At 41.5% G+C, this 26416-nt stretch overlaps 1 protein-coding gene across 2 annotated transcripts; it reads left to right on the plus strand.

Moving 5' to 3' along the window:
• Positions 1 to 993: 993 nt before the first annotated feature.
• On the plus strand, positions 994 to 25985 carry CNN3 (calponin 3; the record flags this gene model as incomplete). Of its 2 annotated transcripts, XM_082003021.1 has the most annotated exons (7): positions 994 to 1050; positions 21411 to 21532; positions 21972 to 22038; positions 23445 to 23582; positions 24082 to 24198; positions 24944 to 25090; positions 25638 to 25985. In XM_082003021.1, 7 exons carry the CDS (start codon positions 994 to 996, stop codon positions 25983 to 25985), a joined length of 996 nt encoding a protein of 331 aa, XP_081859147.1. The 2 variants fall into 2 exon arrangements, with proteins under 2 accessions (XP_081859147.1, XP_081859148.1); XM_082003022.1 differs by lacking the exon at positions 23445 to 23582.
• Between the last annotated feature and the right edge of the window lie 431 nt (positions 25986 to 26416).

Here is a 26416-nt window from a genome sequence, read left to right on the forward strand (position 1 = left end):
GTTCATTAGTGCCTTACGCAGTAGTGGAAAGGAGGGACCCGCACCAAAACCCAGCGGTGCGGCCTCTCGCAGGGACTCGTGCCCGTGACAGACGGCGCAGAGGCACGACGGACTCGAGCCCATCGTCCTACTCCACCTTAGTCTCACCGCAACGTCTCGCGCACTTCTGTTCTCCCCCCTTCGCGCGATCTCCCAGCGTTCTCCAAAGTTTCCTGTGATTTTGTAACCTTTTAAAGGAATTTCAAAAGCGGTTCAAGCCCTCACGCAGTGCGATGCCGCCGTTTGTGAGAGCGGCTGAGGCCTTTTACAGCAGCCAGCCCTTCCCGCGGCCGGTGGCCGCTCCGGCCGGGCTCTCCGAGTCCTCCTTTCCAGGCGCGGGCGGGAGCCCCCGGTCTCGCACCGTCCGGGGGGGAGCCCTGAGAAAAGCGTCACCCCGCTACGGAGACCCGCCACCGTCCTGCCCGGCTCCTCGGCTGCTTTGCCAGTGCTGTCAATTCGGTCCGGCGGGGGCTTCCCACCGCGTACCGGCAGCTCGCCAGCCGGGCCGGGGCGGGACGGCCGTCGCGAGCGGCGGTGCAGGGCCGGGGCCGCCGGTCCCTCACCGAGACCTCCCCCCCCGCCTCCCGCGGGGGCGCCGCATTCCGCGGCAGCTCCCGGCGGCGCTGGCCCGCGGCGGCGGCGGATTCCTTCCCGCTGACGTTCCCCCGCTCCGCGCCCCGCCCGGGCCCGAACCCGCGGGCGGCACCCGGCGGCGGGCGGGGCGGGGCGGATAGGGGCGGGGCCAGGCGGGCCGCGCGCCCCTTCCCCAGGCGGGCCGGGAGGGGCTGCCGCAGCCCCGCGCCCCGATTGGCGCGCGGGCGGCTCCAACGGGCCGCGGGGCCGGGCCGTGAGGGAGGGACTAGAACTTTCCGCGGCCGCGGGCGGACTCTCGCTTCAGCCCGGAGTCGCCAGCGCCTGCGACCAGCGCCCCCAGGCAGCGGGGAGACCGCCGACATGACCCACTTCAACAAGGGGCCCTCCTACGGGCTCTCTGCCGAGGTCAAGAACAAGGTACGGGCGACGGCGGCGCGGGGCTCTGCCGGGCGGCTTTGTCTGTGCCAGGCTGGCGGGGGCGGGCCGGGGGAGACGCGGGGCTTCGCTACCTCCGGCTCCCGGCGGGCGTCCCCGCCCACCCCGCGCGCTGGCGGCACGGGAAGGATGCGCCTGCTGCCGGCCCCGGGACAGCGCTGTCCTCCGCGGCCCCGCTCGGGAAACTTGCTCCCGCGGCGGGAACCGGAGAGTTGTCAGCTCCGGGCGGACCCGTGTGCGGCACCGCGATTCGCGCCGCATGCCGCGCTGCACCTGCCCGCGCCCGCAGCCCTGGCGCGGGACGTCCCGCTCGCCCCCGCGGGCGCTGCCCCCTCTCCTCTCGCCGGGGCCGGGCGGGGCGCGGCGCTGGGGTCCGCAGCCGCCCCAAGCCCGTGCTTTGGCCGGCGGGGTGGGGTGGAGCGGCGCGGCGGGCAGTGCGGGCCCCGCCGGGGCAGAGCGCGGCCGGCGCGAGCCGAGCCGCGCGGAGCAGATGAGACGCGCGGCGCGTCCCGGCCCCCCGCGCGCGGCGCATTCCAGCCGCATGACATCATGGGCACGGGCGGCGCGCGGCCAATCGGCGCGGGCCCCGCACAGACCGCGCATTGTCTGCCCGGCGCGGCCCCGCCCCACCCCGCCCGCGGGGGCACACAAAGGCGCGCGGGGGCGCCTGGCCCCGCGCCTCGGGGGGAGCGGGCGCGGGGTCCCGGCCCGGCGCCGGCGGGGCCTGCCCGGAGCTCCGCGCCCTGCCGAGAACGCCTCCGGCGGGGAGAGCGCCGAGCGGTTGCTGCCGTGACAGCGGCTTGCACAGTAACCGGTGCTTCGGTCTGAAAGGGCCAAAAAGTCACCGCTGACAGCAGCCGAGCCGCTGCTGCCGGGGAGGCGTGCGCCTTTTGTGCGTGGATTTGCTGAGTTTTCTGACTGGTCTTTGTTTTTTCTCATATTCTGTGGAACGTAAAGCGCTTCTCTTAGCGTCCTGTTACAGACTGTTACCTTGCAGCAAACAATTACCCGGTAAGAGGAAAAACCTTTGAAATAAAAATTACCCCGGTAAACAACTAGGGATAAGTTAGTGCTCTGTGTCTTTATTCACAGGCTTAAATTCTAAACGTGGTATTTAATAACTAGTTATTTCACACCCATGTCTGGTTTCACGCTTCAGCAAATCCCCAAATCCTGTTTTACTTGTGGCTGAGTAGAAGGGGGACAACAGAGAAAAGCAGTTTGCTTTAAACATTGTAATTTATGCAGAAAGTCTGAGTTAATATGTTGGAAACTTTACAAAATAGACTATTTTTTTTTCTTTATTGGCTTTCTCAGGATGGTTGTGAGGTTCTACTGCGAAGTTTGATGACATCATGTAACCAAATGTCTTTCAGAGTGATTGCTTCTAACATCTAAACTTAGTGATTTACCCACACCGTTACAATCTAAAAAATCCCCCCAAAAACCAACCCAAAAAACATATGTTGTGTATTATTGCATGTGAATTAGGAAGAAAGTAAATGCTTTTCTACTTTAAAAAATATTGACAGAAACATGTAGGCTTAACAGTGATCCCTTCACAAGGGACAAGATGGGAAGAAGTTCTTTGTTCTTTTTTTTCCAGTTTCTTATTATCATCAAGCTTCCTTGGGGCCTCCTGAGAGGAACTGTTCCAAGCCTGTGCATTAGCAGAGGGTTTTAAACTGGTGTATTTCATGCCTTTATGCAAAGGGCCTTCTACTTCATAGAATCATAGAATCATTTAGGTTGGAAAAGACCCTTAAGATCATCTTCATCTCGCTGTTATTTCACTCACTTTCTCTGCTTTCTTCAATGCAAATATTGCAGAGGGATGAATGTTCTGTGGCAGCTTCAGTTTACTTGTATGCAGGCTTCTGCCGCAAGCATTGGAAATGTCAATGCAGCAGTGCCATAAAAAAAATGTTCAAATGCCCCAAAGACAAATGAACTCATCTCCTTTAAAAAAAAACAAGCAAACAAAACCAACCAACATCAAAAACTCCAGCAAAAGATATAGCTTTGAACTTCGAGAATGTTACTGTAAGAGATCAAATTTCAAAGCAATTGTATTATAGACAGATATATTGCATACCTCCTATCTCGTATCTTGCATGGGTCTCTGCATTAGATATGTTTCTGTTTCTCTGTATAATTCTAGAGGATCAGATAATAATGTCTCTGCAAAGATCAGAAATCCCTTTTTCCAGATTCTTCTGTCTCAAACTTTCGAAGAACAACATCTAGTTTCCAATTCTTGTTGGATCATTTTTTGGTACTGATCTTAATCACGCTTTCTAATACTGCCCTTTGTGCAAACTATTGTGTTCGTGTTTTTTTTTAGTGGAGTGTTGGTGTAATGTTTGTAAGTAGCTGTGGTACGTCCCTGCTTGAATGATGGTGTTAGATACCCCTGTTTGAAATTTTCAGTGCTAATCCCTAAGCAGTGTTTTTATGCAGAAAACAGACATGTTGATAACTACGCTGCCAGAGAGCCCAGCCTACTCGATAGAAAAGACTCTTGGTTTTGTTTTTTATTCTTTATTTTCTCATTTGGAATTGTGTTAATGTTCAGAGAGAACTTTTGTTTGCTGTCGTACTTGAATCGAATATAACGTGTCCTGATGCTTTATAAGAACTTTGTTTAATTGATGTTCAAGATTTTGTCTCGAAGCATAAAATCTTCGTTTAGTTTGGCGTTTAGGGCTTTTTCCCCCCCCTTTTTTTTTTTCCCTTTTGAGACTCCACCCTTCTCTTGTTTTGCTCCTTACCTTAGTTCACACTGATAAGGTGTCTGGTCTCTGTTATGGATCTTTTCCTCATTCCTACAAAGAAAGGATGGAATTTGTGTACTGGTTCCCAGCTGTAAGGAATCTTGTCTGCATGAGAAATGTGTAGGTAGTCAAACTAGTGTAATCCCTTTGAAGCTGATTCCCTGTTTACTTGAGATCACAGAAGATACTTGATCCAAAACAAATATTCAGTGAGGAGCCCTTTAAGCTGGTTGAAATTGATAGTTTCTTCTGCAGGCAATAAATAATTTTCTTCTTAAGCAATGGGAGAGTTTCTGCAGTACATGAGGTTAGCATAGCTTGAGACAGGGATGCAATTAGATAAAGCTACAAACTAATATTATATTTGTCTCTGATTTACAACTGAGGTAGGTAAGAAATTAGCAGAAGCTTTTGCTCCATTGCCTCACTGCATAAGGTGTGGGGCAAACAAGAACGCAGGGCAGGAGACGGAGAGGTTCCAGTTCATTCAGCTGCTTCCTAGCGACTCCACCCTTCCCATGGAAATGGTATTTGTATTGGGCGGGCATTTATCTTCTTACGCTTGACACACTGCCAGTTTCTTCTCCATGTGAAAGGAAGGATGGGCAGAAATATGGTCTGCATGGGGAGTTAAACTTTGCATAGCATTTGGCTATGCCATGTCTTGACTCTAGTCTCTGACCTTCCTTCCAAGCCATCCCTCTGTCGGGAAGCTGGCACTGGTCAGTACCATTTCCCAAACTTTTGAAAGACAGCAGAGTAACTGAGTTAATCTGTCCCTGAAGGGTCAAGCACTAGTGATATGGAAAAGGAAGGGAGACAAACTTTTTAAACTGGAGGCTGGTAGACAAATGAAGCCTGTAAGCAAAGTATCTCCTGTTTTGCAAGTGTGCAGGAGGGCAGTAGTATTTCCTGCTTTCCTTCTCGAGGGCAAATACGAATTAATGAAAAAGAAATTAAGTTGGCGAATAACACTAACCAGTCCGAGGTATGATTATTATGTTCCTCCTGAAACTGCTGAGGAGACCATTCTTGTGTGCTGTATTTCAATTGCAGCAGGCCAAATAAACAGATTTAATGTCTTTGTCTAGAAATTACCCTTTTATGAATGTTTATAACTGGGAAGCAAATTCAAATAGTTAACTTTCAGACTTTTTAATTAGTGATTTAATAGCTAGATGAAGTTTTGTCTGCCTGTAGTTGGACTGTTAGGCCCTTTCCTTCCTCATCCCTCCTTTTAAAACAGTAATAATATCTTTTTCCTTCTTAAAATGTAACTGTTTCCTACTATATACTTGTTTTACCCTTCCATACTTCCTGTAGACTATTTTTCTTTAGGTTTGCTTACTGAATTTTATGTCCCTTATGTAAGAATGTTTGCTGGTGATGAAGTATTTCTGTTAATGTTGTCTAAAAGGATGTAATAAAAATGAAGGCTGTATTGGATAAAGGCAATGAGAACTTATGCTTTGAGAGCGTCAGGTGGGTATCTTCTGTGATGATAACTGACAGTGTAAGATTTCTGCATTCCCAATTGTCTCATGCGTAGAGGTCTGTATAGCTTTGAAAGAAGTAATAAAACTTGTAAATTAAAGATAAATAAAATTCAGCTGTGTGGTTTAAAATAAAATCAGCTTGTGTAAGTTTTTCTATGATACAAATCTTAAGTTTGTTGCATGGACGATAAATGAAAAAAACAGTATTTTGGTTCTGTCAGAAATATTATAATAGAAATATATACACTGAGATTTTACAAAGCAAACTTCAGAGGAAGTAGAAGAAGGATTTACAAGATCAAGCATTGAATTTCAGTTTGCTCCATTTAACTCATGGTTTGTGATAGTTGGTCATAGGTCTTGAAGTTAACATTTGCTAGCTAAATATCAGTTTCATTTTGCATAGCACTGAAACTTTTCTCTTTGTGTCTAACTTTTCTGGTTTTTTTCAAAGAACTGTGAAATTTTTCCAGCTGGATCCAGGCTTTAGTAATAGATCTTCAGTTCAAATGAACAGCTTCATAACTTTGTCTTTTATATTTATTGTCTTCCAGAAATCTCTCAGTGTATTAATCTTCAAGCATCCTATTTTTTTAATAGCTGTTCCCAAATCTCCTTTATAATTTTAATACAGAGTTGAATGAAATGCTGAGTGAAAACTTCTGCTATAGGTTTAGTCAAGAAATCTACTAACTAGATGCACAGAATGCGTTCAACATAAGAGAATGGTATAGTTTTGATAACAGAGTCAACAGCAAAACTGTCCACAACACATAAATATGACAGTGGAATAATTCCATAGCTAAACTTATAGTCAGTTGATGTTTGTCACAATAACTACTTGAGTTTGTCACTTCGTCTTAAGATGCTTTTTTTTAATGCACCACCAACCAAATGATGAAAATTCTCCAACTTACAGTATCACCATTGGTTATTTCTTTCTGATGCTTAGTTTTACCTTGGCTGAAAATACTGGATTTCAGTAACTTGGGTTCAACAACACTTCCTAGAAAATGGTCCTGCTGCATGCTTCCCTCCACTCCCAAATCATGTGGTGTTCCTTTTCTCGGCAGAAGCCTCTTACGCTTCTGAGAACGTGTTTGTCATCTCAACTGCTGAAACATGAGGTTAGCCTTTTGCAGATTTTTTTTTTTTTAAGAGACCCAGTGAAACACTAGCTCTATTAAGCTGTAATAACTTACTAATTTGTATTCTCCTAGTGTATGATCCTGCGTATGAAGAGTTCTCATCTTGATTTAGAAGTGGTATTAATGCAGTAGCCCTAATCAATAGCTCCATGTTTTGGTTAGATTTATTTTTTTTTAAAGTGCACTTGAAAAGTATTCCACCAGTGAAGAATCTTAACTGCAGCGTCTCCATTCATCGTCATCCTTTACTTTTTACCTCTGTGTCTGCTCTGCCTATTTTACCGTGTCTGATCCATTTTCCTCTTTCACTGTTACTATCTAAGGACAGGTTTGCTCTCTTGAACGTGTATCACGTATAGGTTTCCAATTCTGTGGCCAGACCAATAGTATTAATACTACAGCAGTAATAAGTAGATCTACTAACAGGTACAAACTAATGGTGATGCAACCTATGTAGCATTGAGTAGACACTTCATACCTATGATGCTTCTGCTTATCATAAAAAGAGATGTAAGTAACTTGCCATGGAAACACCTCCTCTGCCAGCAAGTTGGATGTTAGCACCCCTGCCCTCTGATTAAGGCCTCCTGTGTTTGTCAGCCAAGCATTGCCTGTTCTGCACACTTGCCCAAGCCCACAAACAAGGAGACTTGCCTTCATGAGCCCTTGCACAACCCCCACTAGGCAGGCATGCCCTATATCCAGTTACACTGGTAGCCCCCAAGAAGGTGAGAGCTGAAAGAAACCTGTGAAAGTGGCTACCCTAATGAGATCTGGCAGTTGTTGCTGTAAACCACTGATACAGGAGTTCATTTCTTTTTCTCAATGGTTTAAATTCCCAGTAAACCTTGATGTGTCACTGCCAAGTTGAGAGTTGTCTTTGAGTCCTCACATGTCTCAAAACTGTCACTCAGAACAGTGCACAGCCGTTCTTGAACCGCAAGACATGTATCGCAGCCCCATGCTAAGCCCTGTGTGATGGATGTAATTTCCAGTTCTGTCTCTCGGCTTACACCATTTTTTCTAGCAGGAGGGTGATGAATGGTGTGGTATAGCCAGGATTAGCTACCGCTGCCTCGTGAACATCAACGCAGAGGTGGAGCACTAGACCAGTCCGCTCCTGTGCGGGCATGAGGACAGCACAGATAGAAACCGCCAGTGCCACCGCCAGCAAAGCATGGTGCCTAAGTAAATTAAGAGTGAGGATGTTTGCTGTGAACTTTTGTTATGTTTAACCTTAGGAACACCACTGTCTGTGCTTTCAAGTTTAAAGCACACTCTTTGAATTTTTGAAGTCTATCACAGTGACCTTGTTTCTGGTGGATTAATAAACTTTTACTAAAACTTTTACTGGTGATAGGAAAACATAAAGCTTGCTAAGGTTAATGTTTAAGGGTGTGGGAGAAGTATCAAGTCTTGCATCCTTAACATGCAAGCTCACAGTATACCTCCTACGGCCAGAACACCTCTGAAGAAAGCAAATTAAGTTTGGCAGAGTCACAATAATTAAATGGGATTAGTAGTCTCAAAAAATAAAAAGCTTGATTTGCATTACAGTATTGCTTGCTTGTTTAAAATGTACAGATGAGTGTGCTTTTTGTGTGATTTTAGAGTTAGACTTAGGTATTTTTCTCTAAATTTTAAACTATTATATTCTTGTTGCTGAGTCAGTACCCTTAAAAGATAGATGGATGCATGCATGCATTGTTTTGGGATAATGGCACATCAGTGATTTTTTTTCCCTCACCTTGGCTTTTTTTGTAAGAACATTAATTTGGAGGCTTTTTCTTGCCTCCAAATAATTTATAATTTGCCTTGGAGAATAGAGGGTAGAAACTTCACTGTACTCAGAATTGTTAGCTTCTGTAGCTACATAACACCGTATACACTGTGCATCTGACACATCCTTTTAAGGCAAACTTTTTAGAGATTCCCATCCCCTATGGAACTGTACAGGAAAGGCCTTCAGTAAAAACGGGCTTGAGGCCAGGACACGTAGGGCAATTTGAAACAGATTTTTTCTAAGTGAGATCATGTGAAAATGCCTCTTTTTTCTTAAGAGGGACTCTTTCGCTTAAAAATGATTTTTGTAAGTATCTGATTCTAAACAACTGTTAACTTGTATAGCTATATTCAGCAGCAAATGCTCTTTTGGGTAAATACTTTTGGTTTTGCAGTAATGCCTCAGAGTGGGATTGAATTACAGTGTTTTTCTCAAAAACAGTTTTGACTTTCTTCAGGTGGGTGGTTCTATGTTTGGGTTTGTTTTTCTTTAAAAAAGAACACACCAACAAAACAGAAACCCAAACAAAAAAAACCCTCAACAAACTTCCTCCCCCCCCCTTTTTTTTTCCTCATTTTTTCCCCCCTCCTTAAACCAGTGCTGAGTTTAATAGATATTAGGAGGGGAGACATAATCAAACTACTTGTTGCTTATATAAAACCATCTCTTACCTGAAGTAGGTACGATTATGGATGTCTAAATTACAAAGAGTTGAAGGCATTAGTCACGCTGAAGGAGCTGGCAGTAAGAGAAGACCATTACAGCGAGGCATGAAGGGCTGCTGTCACTGCTACGGTCTAGTGCCCTGCTTGGACGCTCACCAAACTGCCTCACCCCGTCCCAGCGGCTGGGCCAAGCATGGTTGAAGCCTTGGGAGTCTGAACTGCCTCAGGTCACTGATCCTTACTCCTTCCTGGGAACCAGACTGTAACCGTTTGATGCCTTTGCTGCTTCCCTTCCAAGGCTTGACCTGGTCTTCTGGGGTCTAAAGAGGATTTTTCTTGAGGACTTTATTTAGGCAGACATCCTTTTGCTTACAGAGTAATCCAGAGAGTGATACTGTACATGCCTTGTGCATACACCCTGCAGGACCTGAACGCAGAGACTTTTCCTAGTTTTAGGCAAAAATGAAATATTTTTGCACTTCCTTGCCTTAGTTTCCTTGCTGTTCTGAAATGCTTTCATGAAACTGAGATCTGATCTGCTGCATCAAGTCCTAGCTGGCTGAATTGTAGATGGATTCTAAGCAAATCTTCCTACCCTGCTTTGCATGTTTGGACCATGGCTGTTCCCAGAATAAAACTGGATGTTACTGCTATAAAAACCTTACTTTGTTTCCCTGCGAAGAAAGCTCTCCTGTTATATTGCCTTCCTGTTGATATTTCCACTACTACAGCCACTTACTTGTAGACAGAGGGCATTATCTTAGTATTCCCGGTTTTGCTTGAATAAGAGTAATTTAATTGAAAAGTATTTTTCTGTTGTCCCTAATCAATTGATTAAATGCTAGAAGCCTTGCCAGCAAAAGATAATGCATAACAGACACCTACATTGAGAAGGGATTTGGCAATATTCAAATACTAATGGTGAAAGCCAGCTCTTACCTCGCTGCTAACAGGGGCCCCACCAGAACATTTCCGTTCTGGAAGGGAAGGAGAGAGCACAGCTTGGAGCTCAGGCCAGCACGCACCAGGCAGAAGGATGTGCTGGAGCAGGACCTGTACTATGGCTCCTGTTGAGGTTCCCACTGCCTGACCAGCTTGAGCTGCCGCTGCTTTGGTTAACGTTATAACACTGTGTGGGATCGATTTGAAGTTACATTATATGTCATATCTGAAACTTAATACAGTGTTAAGTCAATAAAGCGTATGTAGTTCAGAAACATACCTAGTGTTCTAAGATTAAATGTTCTTTGCTTGCTTTTGCAAGAAGCTGTCCCCTTACCTTGCTGACATCATTGTATTAATCGTGCCCCAATAAAAGTAAAAAGTACAAGTAACTACCTAAGAAAATAAAGACTATTGCCTTTTTACTGTGGTCTGTCTTGATAGCATCCTTTACCATTTATAAATGATGGCATGAAAATGTTTGTGAGATGGAAAGGCACTTCTATGTGAAAGAATCTAGTAGGTTTTAATAAAAAGAATTAACAAAAAAGCTGTGAGACTAAACATCAGAGATAAAGAACTGGTCTTTGAATGGATGGAAAAAAAATGGAACAAAACATAACTAACAAAGTTAGAGCTCAGTCAGGCCACCTGAGCATTTTGTTCTAGAGAAGAATAATGGAACCTTAAATAAGTGAAGACTGAGACCTCTCTCACACTTCATTTGCAATACGGCGTTGCCCACACATACTGCTGCTCGTGTATTTCAAACCTACAGTGAATTCAGGTGTGCAGTGAACTACAATTTACCTTGTGGTATCCAGAGCTTTGGGTGCAGCATACATGTGCCTCTCCTACCCACCCCTAGCAGCGCTACCTGTTCTTCCTGCGCTTGTTTAATTGCTGAAAAATGTTGGTTTAGAAATTATGACGGGGTGTTTAACCAGAAGCTCTTACTTAGGAGTTTGACTGTCTTTCCTACTTTAACAGTAGCACTTTCTTTTGAAGTCATTATAAACTTCAGTATAGCAGGCTTATGGCTTGATTTTTACCTAACTTAAACTACATTTTCACTAAATAAAAAGTTGAGCTAAGAGTTCATCTAATCATAAACTTTTTAAAAAATATCTGTCTAGCTGTCTGCTATACAGATTTTATGATTTACACAGAACTGCCTATAGAAGCTATGTATATTTCAAATACTCTGTCTTACTTTTCTTAGACTTTTCTTCAGTAATCTTCTAAATTTCAATGGTATGCCTTCAAAGATGGATATTATTACAAAATTAAGTAAACATTTTCTATTCTGTTTATGGTCATCACTTTTCAAAAATATCATGTTAATTGTAGATCATATTCTTCTTTAACTCTTTTTGTGTGGTTAAAGCAGAACTTGCCTGGATGGCCATATCCAAAGTATTTTTGGGTATTTCCTGGAATATAATTAACATTGTATATCACCTACTAAACTTTAATCGGTCAGATATACCCAGGAAGTGGGGTGGAGGGTATGGAGCAGCAGAAGCAGATTATTATGTTTCATTCGTTATGCTGAATTCATTCTTCCAAGTTTTTTGGTGGTAGTAAAGCTAAACAATAGCATGAAGCAGCTGATAGGCAAGATCTTCTAAAGCTTAGGGCATGAAATCTGTATTTTTTGTGCTTCTGCTAAGAAAACAGTATGGGGAAAATTACCTCATCCAGTATGTGTAAATTCTGAGATTTTTATCTACTATCTATATGAAAGATGAATCTAGGCAGACTTTGCTATCTAGTAGAAGCTAAGGAACTTCTCAAGAAGTCATACCTTTCACCTAAATTACAAAAACCACAGACTGAATCATTTTGTACAAGGATGAAGCAGTGGCAAGAATGAGAGAAACCTGTATTTTCCTTATGAACACTTACCACAGGCACCTCAGTTCGCCTGTTCAGCTAACATGAGTTAATGGAATTAAATGGGAGCAGGCTCACAGGTGACCAAATACAATCGAGAGCAGTCGGTGGGAAACACTGAGCGCCTTTAACAGGGAAATGCCCGTTACCCTGGGACCTGCCATGTCATCTGGTTCATTTTTCACCTCAAATACTGTGTTCAGTTTTGGGCCCCTCACTACAAGGAGGACATTGAGGTGCTTGAGCGAGTCCAAAGAAGGGCAACAAAGCTGGTGAAAGGTCTGGAGCACAAGTCTTATGAGGAGCGGCTGAGGGAACTGGGGTTGTTCAGCCTGGAGAAGAGGAGGCTGAGGGGAGACCTTATCGCTCTCTACAGTTGCCTGAAAGGGGGTTGTGGCAAGGTGGGTGTTGGTCTTTTCTCCCGAGTAACTAAGTGATAGGAAGAGAGGAAATGGCCTCAAGTTGCGCCAGGGGAGGCTTAGATTGGATATTAGGAAAAATTTATTTACTGAGAGAGTGGTCAAGCATTGGAACAGGCTGCCCAGGGAGGTGGTGGAGTCACCATCACTGGAAGTGTTCAAAAAATGCTAGATGTGGCACTTCAGGATATGGTTTAGTGGGCATGGTGGTGTTGGGTTGATGGTTGATCTTAAAGGTCTTTTCCAACCTTAATGATTCTGTGATTCTTCAATGAAGCCTATGCCTGGAACAGTCAAGAGAGGTGTGAGAGCAGCAGTCTCTCGAGGTTTACCTTTGAAAAAGGTACTGAGAAAACTCAGCATGGACTGTGCCTTTGCTGGAGAGGCAGAGGGAATGTGCATTTTGAGTAACATTTAGCAAAGCTTGCATCAACAGACTTCAGTTTTCTTTAGCTAACTTTTTGAGAGGTATGTTTGAGTTACTAATTAGCTGCTTGTTGCTATAAAACACAATCCCTCTGTTGTTGGTAAGTGAAGAGGGATTGAAGAGAAGCAGAAAGGTGTAGAGAGAGACTCAGACTAAAATAATCAGATTTTTTGGTACTATTCAGAAGGTGAAGTTGGAAGACTTACCAACATAGCTGGGCCCTGGGGAAGGGTTAGAGAGTCACAATACAGTTTGCTTGTAACGTGACATATTTTTAAAGCTGTGAACTTGAAAGAATATATAATTTCCTGGATTGTTGTAGTAGCAATAAGCTAGAAGAGTACTCTCGGAAAGATACAGTGATCATTGATGTCACTATTTTTGTTTGCAGGCTCAGTCTAACCTTTGAAAACTAATGTTCCACCAGTTATAGTAACGGCTGTTTCAGGAGATGCTTCCTCAGCTACTAGGCTGGTTTCAGATTGGGGGGGGGGGTGTTGCTGTTTATGCACTAGATTGTTCTGTTAGATTATTATTTTTTTTCCCCACAAAACAAGAGCAACTCGGTATTACTGAAGTCTGTCGGTACAGCACATTACCCATATTTTCAGTACAGCACTAAGCATGTTGTTTCAGAGGACGTCACTGCTAGTGATGTCAGAGCCTGCTCAAATTTCCTGCGTCATACCAGAGCTCAAGCCAGTCATACTGGGGGCGCGTTTCAAAGCAAGGAGAACTTGTTCTCCTCAGGGAGTTATAGGCTTTTGCACTGGGTTGGATCAACATTGTCCTAGCTGAGAATAAACTTCATATCCCAGTGCTTTTTTTTTTTTTTTTTAAGAAAATAGTATTTTTTTTAATAGAAAATAGATTTCAAATAACAGGTAGAAAATATCACCGAAACCATGTTCTGTGAAGAAATTTAAACTGTTCAGCAATACACAGGCTGACGATACAGTGCAAAGGAACTCAATGCCAAGAAGTATAATGTATGGTGGTAGGACCAGAAGGTGTTACAATTGAAAGCGGAAGCTGATGACTAAGGAGAATTAGAGTTATAAGCCAGGAAACTGTGCCCATGACAAGAACAAGAAATGCAAGAAAGAAAAACTGTGAGAACAGCTTTGAACGGGCAAGAGGGTTGCAGTAGTACAGCTGCAGAGAAAGGGAGGGAACCAGTATTCACTCCAAGGGCAGGCGTACATCCGAGTTGTTAGTGCACTCTGGGGGAAGAGAGGGTAGTGTTTGCTTCTTGAATAGTTTTCAAGCTGTCACAAAATCATACTGGACGGCCGGGGAGTAGAACACTTGGTTCTTCCAGCCTGCTGATCTGGCAACAAATGCCATGCATGACTACAAGTATCTTGCAAGTAAGATGAAAAAAACTGGGAAACTTTGAGGCATGGCTTGTTCTTACTTCCCCAAGTTTAAACTGGTGCCTATGGGAAGAGTGCCAGGACTTTTGGATTAATGCTCATCCATACCTCCTTTAAAGATCGTATCCTAAATTTTGATTTACAGAGAAAACAGTGAGATGTTGGCAAGTTACCAATTATGCTACACACAACAAAAAAATACTTGTTGAATATTAAGCAGAATGGATACAGCTGTAAAATTTTTGTGCCAAGTAGCATAGTGGGATATAGTGAGAGCTTTCAATATTAGCATTAACACAGCGTGTTCTCTGCCTTTCTGTACAACAGTCCTAAATGACAGAAAAAATACGTGTTCAAATACCAGGGCATACTTAATGATGGCTTTCAGTTTTTGAAGTACTTTCCCCTTTGGTTTTCATCTGGATTTTTACATTCCCTTTGCCTTTGGGTTTCTCCTGCACAAATATGCTTCCGCTGACATTTGCTTTTACATGCAGTGCTGGTCAACATGAAATTAACAGAGAATTTTAATTAGTCTTTATGATGAAAGGTCATTGGGTTGCTCAAATGGCAAGAAGCTCCACTTGACAGTAACCTTGGTACCCTGTCGCTCCCTCTTCTCACCCCTTTTTTAAGGTAAAAATTAAACCTTGTATTTTCCCTGCTGTCTTAGGTTCTCTGTCTCAACCTAAAGGGTATGCTATTCATGTATTCTATGACTAAATAACCACTCTGTTGGCAGACTACTAGAACTGTTCTGCAGAAAAATACTGATTACATCCTTGCCACTGTCCCTCACCTTTGAAGCTGAAGATTAGGTATCTACAGTGATGTATTTACAGCATAGAATTTTAACCAGAAAGTTTTAACTCAGTTGTATAATTAAAAAAAAAAAATCTAGAAAGCATTTCTTCCTGCTTATGAGAAGAGTGCCTACTGTTCCATGCCTTTTTCTTGGTCATTTGCATCACCAGCAAGCTTTTAACACTTTTTTGTCCCAGATGTTTTGCTGTGTAAATTTTGTATGTGAGATTCAGAATTGTGTTCTGAAATACCAGGTGATAAACAGAATGGGGCAGCTCAAGTGCCAGCAGCTGTAATTCTGGAGAATAAGTTGGGACCAGCCGTGCAGTCTGCCTCACTCCCACTTCTGATGAGTAAGGGCTTCCGAGAGCTTCTGCCTTGATACCAGGAGATAATTATGCTTTCATGTTTCCCCATACTATCGTAAAGCCTTAAAAAAGGGGAGAAGGATCTAATCACAAACTAGTGCCAAGCAAATGATAAAGAAGCGTCAACATCGGTGTCTTTGGCCTCTGCTCCTGAGGGTAGTACTTACTTCAATACAAAGGATGTTTTTAGGCACCACCAAAACCATAAGAATTCAGTTTCACTCAGTTCCAAATTAACAAAAATTGAAAAGTTGGTATAAGAACAAATTGCTGCTTAAAATTTAAACTGTACAACTTTAGGTCGTAAAAGCTGGAGTTTTCATTTAGGTATCTTTATTTGCTTTCAATAGTTCATGATCTAAATGTGTTAAAGTAAAATTAATATTAAAACCCCTGGCTGGACCTGGATTAAATTCAGGATGAGATGAATATGCTCCCATACTTATTAGGAATCCAGTAAGCTTTCTGTCCGCAATTTTTTTTTTTTACTGAAAAATTAGTAATTTTGTGTCACTTTAAGCAAGGATATGGGCCACACCGAATTTCTCCCTATGAAGAATATTAACAGCTAAAACTTAGGGCTTTATTTATTTTTCTATTCACTTTGCAAAAGTAGAATCATAGAATAGTCCCATACAAATGGGACCTTTAAAGATCATCTAGTCCAACCCCCCTGAACTGAGCAGTAGTGTGTGTAACCTCTTCATACACTATCTTGGAGTAAAACCCTGGCTATTTCTCTTCCTGTACGTGGCCCTGTACTTCATTTACCTTGGAAAACAGCAACATACGAGCTATTTTGCTGCACTTATATATGTGTATAAATCTTAGGTTTTGTTGACACGGTTCCTGTGATAGTTGTTCACAGCACAGCGTGTTCAAGCACATGCTTTTGTCGTTAAAACTTTTGACCAGAGAGCAGTTTCTTCAAGTGCTTATTAGTACTTTCAATTAGTGTGCTGCACGTTAAACATTTGACCTCTGCTGTGGGGGCATAGATCCTGAAGCTTTTGTCAAAAGTTTCACCAGAATGAAGAATTGTGAGCTGTTGTGACATCATGGGTGACATTGAAAGTTATATCTTCTATACCTGCTTTTTACCTTACTAAGTTTTCTGTTAGTTAGTTCCAGTGACTTGTAAAAAGCTATGCTGTGTGCTTAAACTCTGAGACACAGTATTTTTCCAGAGTAGCAGCAATATAGATGCTGAACTCTTAAACTGGAGATTTGGCATATATGTAGCCCTTATGTACAGTCTGTACTGTGTAATTTGGAAGAGAGTAGTATAAAAGGACAATTGAAAGTCCATATGATATCATTTATAGGGTGAAATAGTGGCTAACATCATCACTCAAACTTAGCATTCTACAGGCACATCGAGTAACTTTAATGATCTGTCTGTGTCCCTTGAAGTTGGCCAACATAACTTCATTTGTTTCCAGGAACCCATACACTTGATAAAAACAGTGATGACTGCTGGTCTTTTACTACAGATGGAGGGAGGGTTTTTACACTGTAAGAGGTCCCAAAAAGCAAAATCCTACCTGAACAGAACAAGAGGTAAGAATCTGGTGTGAAGTTGCCAGAGGAATCAAGTCTAACCAAAGGATTCTAGCCTTAGGCATACATTGGCATAAATGTATGCATATCACAGCACCTGGTAGTTATTATCTGCATCTGACATTCAAAGATTAATTTGGTTGGTATTTTATACAGCTGGAGTTGAAAATGAGTAGGTGAACTTTTTTTATCACATTTGAAGCCAGTCCAAAAGGACAGTAATGCATTAACTTCATTTTTCTCCAGCCTCCTCTTACTTGTGACTTACAGTAGCACGGCGATATGTACTGTCAGTCTTCTGAAGACTACTTGCAGTAGAACTATTAAATTTCTACTTATAATTATTAAAAAGATTGCTTTTCAGTTAATCATCAAATTTTGTGTAGCTTTTTCTATACGGAATACAAAGACAACTTCATATTACAAGCTTTACTAGCAGTCAAGAGCTTTTATTAGGGAAGTAACACCTATTCTTTTCCTCCCATAACCTTTGATCACCTGTAATTTTGACAGTGACTTGCATAAATTTTAGTTTCCTTTCAAAGATATTTCTAACTATTAAATTTGTATCTCTGAAGTGTCAACAAAAAAGATAGCATTTACAACTCTATATATCTTTCAAGATTTGTCAGAACAAAGTTAAGAAATTAACAGTTGGCTTCCTGCTGTCTGGTTTTAAACTTTCATAAAATCTTTATATCCATTGCTACAATTGAATCTTTTCTACAGTGTTCTGAAACTGTAGCTTTTTTCATGGAACCAACAATGAATACTTTGAATGAAACTGCTTAGCTACTGCTTTTAACTTTAGTAGATGGTGTTTTCTTTTGCTGTGGACTTGTAAGATTGAAGTATCTTCCATGAAAGTTCAGTGCTTTAAAAGGATCAAATGTTGGCATGTTGATTAGTAGTAATGGAAAAAGCCATAATATTTTTTTCATTTATATCAAAGCTTCCAACTTCCCCTCATAGATAGCAATCAAAGGAAAACTGGAACAACTCTGATAGACATGTGGAAAATATGAAGTATTCACTAACTTAGTGTTACGTAAGTTCTAGTTGTGCTATCAGGAGTAAAAGAGCTAAGAATTCAAAGTAAGCAGAATGTCTCACTTCTGGACCTGACCTGTCACCCTCCCTGTTTAACCCCTTCTTGTCACACATTTAAAATCAGATTAAGTTTCCATGTCTTTAGCTTTTCAGATAAATTGGGTATAGTTTTCAAAGAAACTATCACCACACTTCATTTTTTGTAACCTAGTTTCCCACCGTTTCAAAAGTCAAAACAAAACTTTACCATATTTAAGCCAACAGTACAGTAGTGAAGATGATTCAGAAAATCAGCAGATTTAATAATAATGCTTTTAGTGGCAATAAGACAAGTTTCCTCATGTGTATAAGCATTTTTTATTTCCTCTCTCTAGATAAGCACTGTAATGACACCCCAAAACACTTTAAAACCTCTTGAAAAACTCAAGATTTGAACACATGTGAAAGTACTCCAACATAAAGTAAATATTTTTCAGGAGAAGTGATAAAATTCCATCCGATTACTTCTAAGTTCCCCAAGCAATGGGGGTAGCAACTTAATACTCAGCTCAGTTGTAATCTCAAATATGGAATGCACTTAGAATTAAATGAGGAACGTTTTTGTCATTTTTTTTTCCTTTATATGCTTGCCAAGAAAGATTAAAATAGCCACACTTGGAGAAGTCTTTAGGGTTCTCACTCTTACTGGCTTTCATATTTACTCTTCTCTTTTTTTTTTTTTTTTTTTTTAAATATGGGGATGGAGGAGATAGTGATCTTTAAAATGTGTCTCTTGATGGCATGATCATGGACTTAATTTCCTCTTTTTAAAAAAAAAAGTGGTTACCAGTACTTAAAAATGAATGAAGTTGTAGAAAAATAAGTTGTGGAAAGACAATTCCAACTGCAGGACAGCTAAACTATGACTTCGTATTTTCTTTAAGCTACACTGAAACAGAAACTGCCTGAATTTTCAGAAACCATAATGTTTGATACATTTCTAATTAACTAAATAATTGTGAAAGAGATTAGCTTAAACCCCTTTCTGTACACACATGCATGTTAGAACAGTGATTTTAACATAGTATGAACCATCAGCATTCAAATGACCAGCCCAAATTGTGTGCTTTCTTCTAACTGGAATATCAGAACATACAAGTTCTGGTCTTCCTACAAATTCCATTTTTTCTTTGAGCTGGTGTACAGAAAAATGTTATCTCCTGTGTGACTCATCTGTACACGTAACAAGATTTTGTGGGTGAGATCTTTTGCAAGATCTCTGTAGGTTCTGCAATGCGTAATAAGAGTATGATGCTATTTTGCATTCTTCTGTGGATGTTTTGGGATCTCTCTCGTTTGCACAAGTACTTACTTTCACACAAAATAACTGACTCTGTCACGTCCGAGACTGCTGCTTTTCTGTAAGTTCGAACAAACTAGTTGAGTTCTGCCAAATGTTCTGCAGGAGACAAATTAAGGTTGTGATCACATAAGCCTTGTTTCCACAGGAAACAAAAATAGCCATGAAAAGTAGTTCATAAGCTAATCACTAGATTAGGAAGGAGAAAATGGATAACCTACTTCCTTACAGACCGTTTCAATATGTTAACCTTTCTGGGTTACCAGGGTGGTTCTGCCCATCCTTTACTATTACTGCCATCACTATAAATGAAGAACGTGGTTGTGTGGCTTCACAGCAGCCTCCTCTACGGAGCCGCAAACTTCAGCTAGGTTTTTTAGTCTACTTCTCCTCTTTAGCTGTCTAATATCCAAAAGGTGTGATCAAAAAAAAAACCAAACCCCAAAAAGTAGTCATGACATTTTCCTCACACTAGGCAGTATTACCTGAGCTTTGTTCCTTTTTTCTTCAATGAAAAAGGGGGTATCTTGATTCTTTTGGACCAGCATTGGTCTAAGCATTGAGGTACTTGCTGTCTTGTACAGAATATTGCACATCTTGCACCTTAATCAAGATCTGAATAAGAGAATGGGTTAGTCGATTATCCTGATCTGTAACTAAGGCACCATAGCACTGCTATTACGAATAGTCTAAGGAAAATAAATATTACTCGGACAAGTTTCTGAAGTAAAGCCAGAGATACAGGAATTTTCCATTCGCCTTACTAGAAAAATAGAGAAGAGAATACCGTAATTTTTAGTTTGGTCAGTTTGGAGTTGGGGAGTACTAACGCTAGCCAAAATGTAGCAATTGCCTCCGTCCAAGTAACTCAGAGAGGTTGGAATTATAGTCTCATGCAGTATAAATAGCTGGTAATATCTGGCCTTTCTGGGCTGAAATCTAACATTCTCTGTAAAAAGTCTGAAATTTACATTTTGATCTGAATGCGAATGGCTTTACACGAGTTTATTGTTAGGAATTTGTAAATAACTGGTATTAGCTGAGCTGATTTTCCATTAGTTAGAAATACTGCAAGTACGTTCTGTGCTTGCCCGTCGGGTTCTCACGGTAGCTCCCTCATTCCTCGTCCTGCTCACTGACCTGTGCTGGACAACTTCTAATGAAAAGTGAGAGTGTTGCCAAGCTCCCCACTAGCGGGGTTTGTTTACACCGTAAAACCTTGTGCTCAGATAACTTGTTTTGTTTGCAGGAAAAGCAGCAATGCTTTCAATGATGTAACCCCTTTTCTCCAACATTGTGATATTGAAAAGCATTGCAAAACTAACAGGTTTAGGCTGAAGGAAGTTCCAGCTGCTTTTTAGTCTGTTCGCAGGGTGGGGGGTGTGGGGGGGGTGGTGTGTGTGTGAAGGGCTGAGTTTACTGGTTTTAAGCATTCCATTCACGTCGATTGATTTCTAGTGACTGAAGCATAAACTGACACACTGAGTAGTGACGTCTGAACATCTGGAAAAGGAGTTTTAAGTCACCTTGTTAATAACAACTCTGGGCATCTGATGCCTTTAACTTCAAAGACCATTGCAGGTTTTCTCTCTCTGAAGTAACAGTGCAGCAACTTTGCAATTAAGACATGAGATCAGAGTTTATTCCTTCAGTCTTCCAGCAAGGCCAAAGAAAAGAGAAGTAGCAGGCATACTAATGCCTAACTTTAAGAGAGACACACGCACACAACCCCCAGAATCCCCAGCAAGATAACTCTTAATGTTGTAGCAACAAGGGGAAAACTTACTAGGTCCTCTCCAATAATCATAACCTAGCTAAAAAAGCAAACTCACCATAATCTTCAGCTGAATAACTTCAAATCTATTATATAAAGGTTCCCATGTAGAAATCTACACCTGAGCAGTAGTACTGATGGCGTGGCAATTCAGAATTCTTGTGTTCCTAACGCACTCCTTCACTTTAGCACTTCCTGCTAAAGTACAACTCGGGTAGAGTATTTTCTCGAAAAAGTCATCATTCCTCTGCAGCTGTTCACAAGCTCCAGCAATTCTTACAGTAGGAAGAACTGTCGAGTGCTTCAAAGCGCTATTCACAAATTTACATTTGGTAAAGCCATAAACATTATAGTAAAAGGGATAAAAGACTTACACCTGTACTCTGATATTTAAAATACCGTTTAAACTCCAGCAATAAAATTACTGAATAAAAGCTATAGCATACTCTTTGAAATGCATTTGGGGAGGGTAAGAATTGCAGTTCTGTTGTGAAGTAACTTTGTAACTGCTTGTGTTACAGATTGCCCTGAAATATGACCCCCAGATAGAAGATGATCTACGTAACTGGATAGAAGAGGTTACAGGGCTGAGCATTGGTGCAAACTTTCAACTGGGATTAAAAGATGGCATAATCTTATGCGAGTAAGCATTTATTAAGTAACCTTATTTTTAGCAGTTTTCCACTTTTGAGGAACCAAGGAGGGACTTTCTGAAGATTCCCCTTCAAGCACATCATCTATGATAGTCAAAGATAGCTGACAGTAGGGTGGGAGACAGCTTCTTTGAAACTGTGGAAAAGAATGAAAACTTAAATCTCCTTTATATTTCAGCAAAGATTTCTAAGTATTTCTAAATTTAATGGTGAAGCTCTTTTCTATAATAATCAAATGGCACACAAAGTCTTATAGTCTGTTAGACTTGTTAGACCTGAGATCTGAGCTAGGCACTCTGTATATACCAAAAAATTAACCATTTTGATGAAACTAATAAAGCATGAGTGAAAATATTATATAATGCCTGCACAGATGGTATAAGGATGAGATTTATTGTTTAAGCATTTCCCTTTTTTTCACCTCCCCAGGCTTATAAATAAGCTGCAGCCAGGATCAGTGAAGAAAATTAATCAATCAAAACTAAATTGGCACCAGGTAAAACAAAAAAAAAAAAACCCCAAAACTACATCTCTAACCCCTCCAATCCCCAAACAGTTCTTTTGTTCTGTATTAACAAATTTGCTGTGAATATGGTACACCTTAAATCTTAACAGCACCAAGTTTTGTATGCGAGACGTACACAACAGTTGAGGATACGGCATACATGAACAGCATTTAACAGAAAGCAGCTATAGCTGAGATGGCTCACATGTGGCAGTTGAGTATATATATTTAATTGTAGTGCTTTAGCGCCTAGGTGAAACTTCAGATGGAAGAAGAACATAGAGCCATACAGCAAGGCCTTTTTCCAAGTTAAAAATAGCTGTTAACTTTTTATTAAATCACAACTGAAGTTTTCTATCCAGGCAGTGCTGCAAGGTGTTAGGTCAACAGCTTGCCTGGACATTTGAGGTCACTGTATGAAGTGTCCTCCTGAGAAAGCAGCTGGAGTGGACGGGGAGGGAAAGGACCTCAATAGTCTCAGAAGAAATGGTTGGGTAACAGAACTCAGAAAACACTATGGTGCAAACTATAGTATTTTATTTCAGTATATCCAGATTTGATTTGTTATGAGTGCTCTATCTATCACTTCCCTTGGATAGTCCCTTATGACGGGGAACATCCTTTGAGAACAAGCATTGGAAGGGTTGCTGGTTAGAGTTGACTGCCTTTACTGTTGCTGGGTCTAGCTTATACTGCTGTGTCAGCCTTTTGTTATTGGCATTGAACACTTCTAAATATGGTGGAGGGTTTTGGTTTTTTTTTTTTTAAATGTTTCAATACTTCCAAAGACTTCAAAAGGAAAGATAAGATTCAGTCCTTACTCCTTGTTTTCCATCTTGCTTTCCAATTCTGACAGTGCTAAAAAGTGCTAATAAACACCAAAAGCTTAGTTGAATTTGTCCCAGAAGGTGAGCAAGAGAACACCTTCAAACCAAGTTAAATGTTCTTACTAACATATCTTACCACATAGTTATGTCTTTAGTTTACTCAAAATTTTCCATTGCTGAAGTCAAATAGCATGGACACTATGTCAATTTTTTCCAGTTTGAAGCAAGTTTTAGATTAGGATTTCTCTTGGAAGGGACACAGTTGAGGCAGTTTTATCATCAAAGCCCCTTCTAACAAAGTATATGATACTCACTGATGAAGAGATGCCAGGCTAGATAAGCTCTTAGATTGATTTCTGAAGTCAATATTACAATTAATGAAAAATAATCTCAAACTTCCTACCAGTCACTCTTAACCACGCCAGCTGTTTTGTTTAGTTTGCACAAGGCAAAGAACTTGTGTAAAACAAGCAAAACAAACCAACCAACCTACACCAAAAAGCTTTACAATTACTTAGATTCTGAATTGAAACACCGAGTAGAAAACTGGCGTTTTTTGTTTCTGTTTAGCTGGAGAACATTGGGAATTTTATCAAAGCCATCCAAGTCTACGGCATGAAGCCACATGATATTTTTGAAGCAAATGATCTTTTTGAAAATGGAAATATGACCCAAGTACAGACTACTCTAGTGGCGCTAGCAGGTCTGGTAAGTATTTGTACCCCGGAACTGGCGCAATTCACCCATCAGACCAGATGCACCCTTACCACTCATGTAAATACGGAAAACACCATACAGCCTGTCCGGAGGGGACAGGTACTGCTGTGAGTCTGAGATACCGGAGAGGTTGCACTTCACAAGGCTGTGTCCTACCTCATGCCTCCAGGGAAGGCTTGGAGTTCAGAGTTAGGATTCCTGACTGCAGATGGCCTTGCTCTGGAGCTAAGTGTGGGGGGCTCAGAGGAGAACACAAATCCCTGCAGAACGTCCCTCTGACAAGATACTTGGGTACCTCTGGAGTGCCATCTTCAAGTGGCATGGGGAATGGTCACCTTCTCCCACCCCTGACACAGAAAGTTCCTTATAAGAGAGAAACCCACTTGTGCCATCCCTTGAAAGGCCAGGGTCAGGGCGGTAAAGCCAGCGTTCCAGTAGCAGAAAACATACTTTAAACACTGAATACTCTATTTTTCCTCTCCCTAAATAGGCGAAAACCAAGGGTTTTCATACCACAATTGATATTGGTGTAAAATATGCAGAGAAACAAGCACGAAGTTTTGATGCAGGAAAACTAAAAGCTGGTCAGAGTGTAATTGGCCTGCAGGTAAGTATGAAATTCAAATTTGCAGTTAATCTGTTATATTTGAGAACAGCTTTCTTGTTTTGATTAACTGATTATTGTTTATGCAAAAACAGCTGCAGAATTATGATACATTCTTATCATGGAAAGAGGCATGAGGTTTTAATTCTTGAAAGCAGTTGATTGCCTTTATAAGCTCAAGTGACTGCCTGGAAGGTTTTTCTGTTTGTTTTAAGTATGCGATAAGGAGGAAGGGAACAGCTAATATTAGCAGTATCATCTCTGTCCCCTAAAGTAGTTTTAAAGTAGGAGTCTTTGGACAGCTAAAGCTCCTTATATGGTAGCAGCTTTTTTTTCCTCTCTCCACTTTCCTTAATAGTCATCAAAACCAAAATAACTGGCATATAATCTTAAAATTCCTGTGGTAAAGAAGTTGTGGCAGTGTAACTGAATCATTACTGTCCAGGGTAAAAGGTAATTATAATATTTTGATACGTACATCCATTCTAATTGCACATGTGGTAGGGCAAATGCCAGTCACTGAAATGCCTTAGGATGACAGTTGCCTTTATTTTTCCTTTTGAAGCTCGCTATTGGAGAAAGGGTAATTTATTACAGGTAGTGGTCAAGCTGCATGAGGAAGGCATGCACTGTAATTACTTCCTCCATCAGCCATCGCAGTTACCAACCATATTTGTTTCCTTAGACTGTGCTTGCTGTACAAGTAAAAATCACTTTTTCTGTCCACCTCTTCCTTCTCCCAATAAAGATGGGCACCAACAAGTGTGCCAGTCAGGCAGGCATGACTGCTTACGGGACTAGAAGACACCTCTATGATCCAAAAATGCAAACTGATAAGCCATTTGACCAGACAACAATTAGCCTACAGATGGGCACTAACAAAGGAGCCAGTCAGGTAAGCGGGAACTGCGTGTGACACTTGCGGGGCGATACAACTCTTAACTTGGGAGAGCCTGGTGGGATAGGAGAGTCTAACTGGCAGCAGTGAGAGGGTACAGTTCAACTGTACTTTTATGCAGTAATTGAAGAACTTAGATTTCTTATCATTATCCAGTGTGTTCTGTGCTGAATATCTGAAGGCATAAAAATGACCTGGTGCTTCTAGAATTTCTGGCTGGCTGTGTTATACCAGAAGAAATCAGTAACTTAATTTCAAGTACTAACTAGGCAGAGGCAAAAAAGAAATTGCTTCCTGGACACTACCTCAAGTCTGAACACTTAGTATGTTCTTTCCAAAGAGAGGAAAAAAAACTTTTGTCCTTTCTGCAAGGACTTTCTTCTGTGACTTGTCTACTAGTGAACACATGCTACTGTGCTATGTTTTGTCATACTTTAATCCCTACTTCCTAGTACTTCCAGTAAGGTGGGCTAGTTGTAATCGTAAATCTAGTAATCGCAGCTCTTGACCTTCTTACTGAACCTCTACAATCCTGTTTTATTAGGCTGGTATGCTGGCACCAGGTACCAGGAGAGACATCTACGATCAGAAGCACATATTACAACCTGTGGATAATTCTACTATTTCATTACAAATGGGTACCAACAAAGTAGCTTCACAGAAGGGAATGAGTGTGTATGGGCTTGGACGACAAGTGTATGACCCCAAGTACTGTGCTGCGCCAACAGAACCCGTCATTCATAATGGCAGCCAAGGAACAGGAACTAATGGGTCAGAAATCAGCGATAGCGATTACCAGGCAGAATACCCAGATGACTATCACGGAGAGTACCAAGATGACTATCAAAGAGATTACCATGGCCAGTACAGTGACCAGGGCATTGATTATTAGCTTTGCATCAAAAGTTCAGTATTAGTCCATTATTTTATTCAGTAAGAACGAAACTAGCCTTGTGGAATTGTTACCCGTCTTTCCTACACAATATGCTTAATGTAACTAAAGAAATATTGCCTTACATACATTCCTTTTTCCTCTCTCTGCCCTTTCCCTGTCTAGTTGCCTTTAGTGCTGTAACAGTTGTAGTCTACAGCATGAACAATAACTGCATATGAAGTAAAAGGAATACTGTGAAAGGGGGAGTGCTCTTGTACAGCCAGGTCATTTAATAAGGAGCTATGCATTTTCACAATCTCTACTTAAGTAGGTATCTATATACCACGTTAGGCCTTCATTTTACATATTTACAGCTTTTCTGCTTTCCAGATCAGATAGAAAAAAAAGTCATGCTTCAAGTTAAATGTGGTCTTTGCCAATTAAATCCA

This window comes from Phaethon aethereus, assembly GCF_964289735.1.
Source record: "Phaethon aethereus genome assembly, chromosome: 8".
In the NCBI taxonomy this organism is placed as follows: domain Eukaryota; kingdom Metazoa; phylum Chordata; class Aves; order Phaethontiformes; family Phaethontidae; genus Phaethon; species Phaethon aethereus.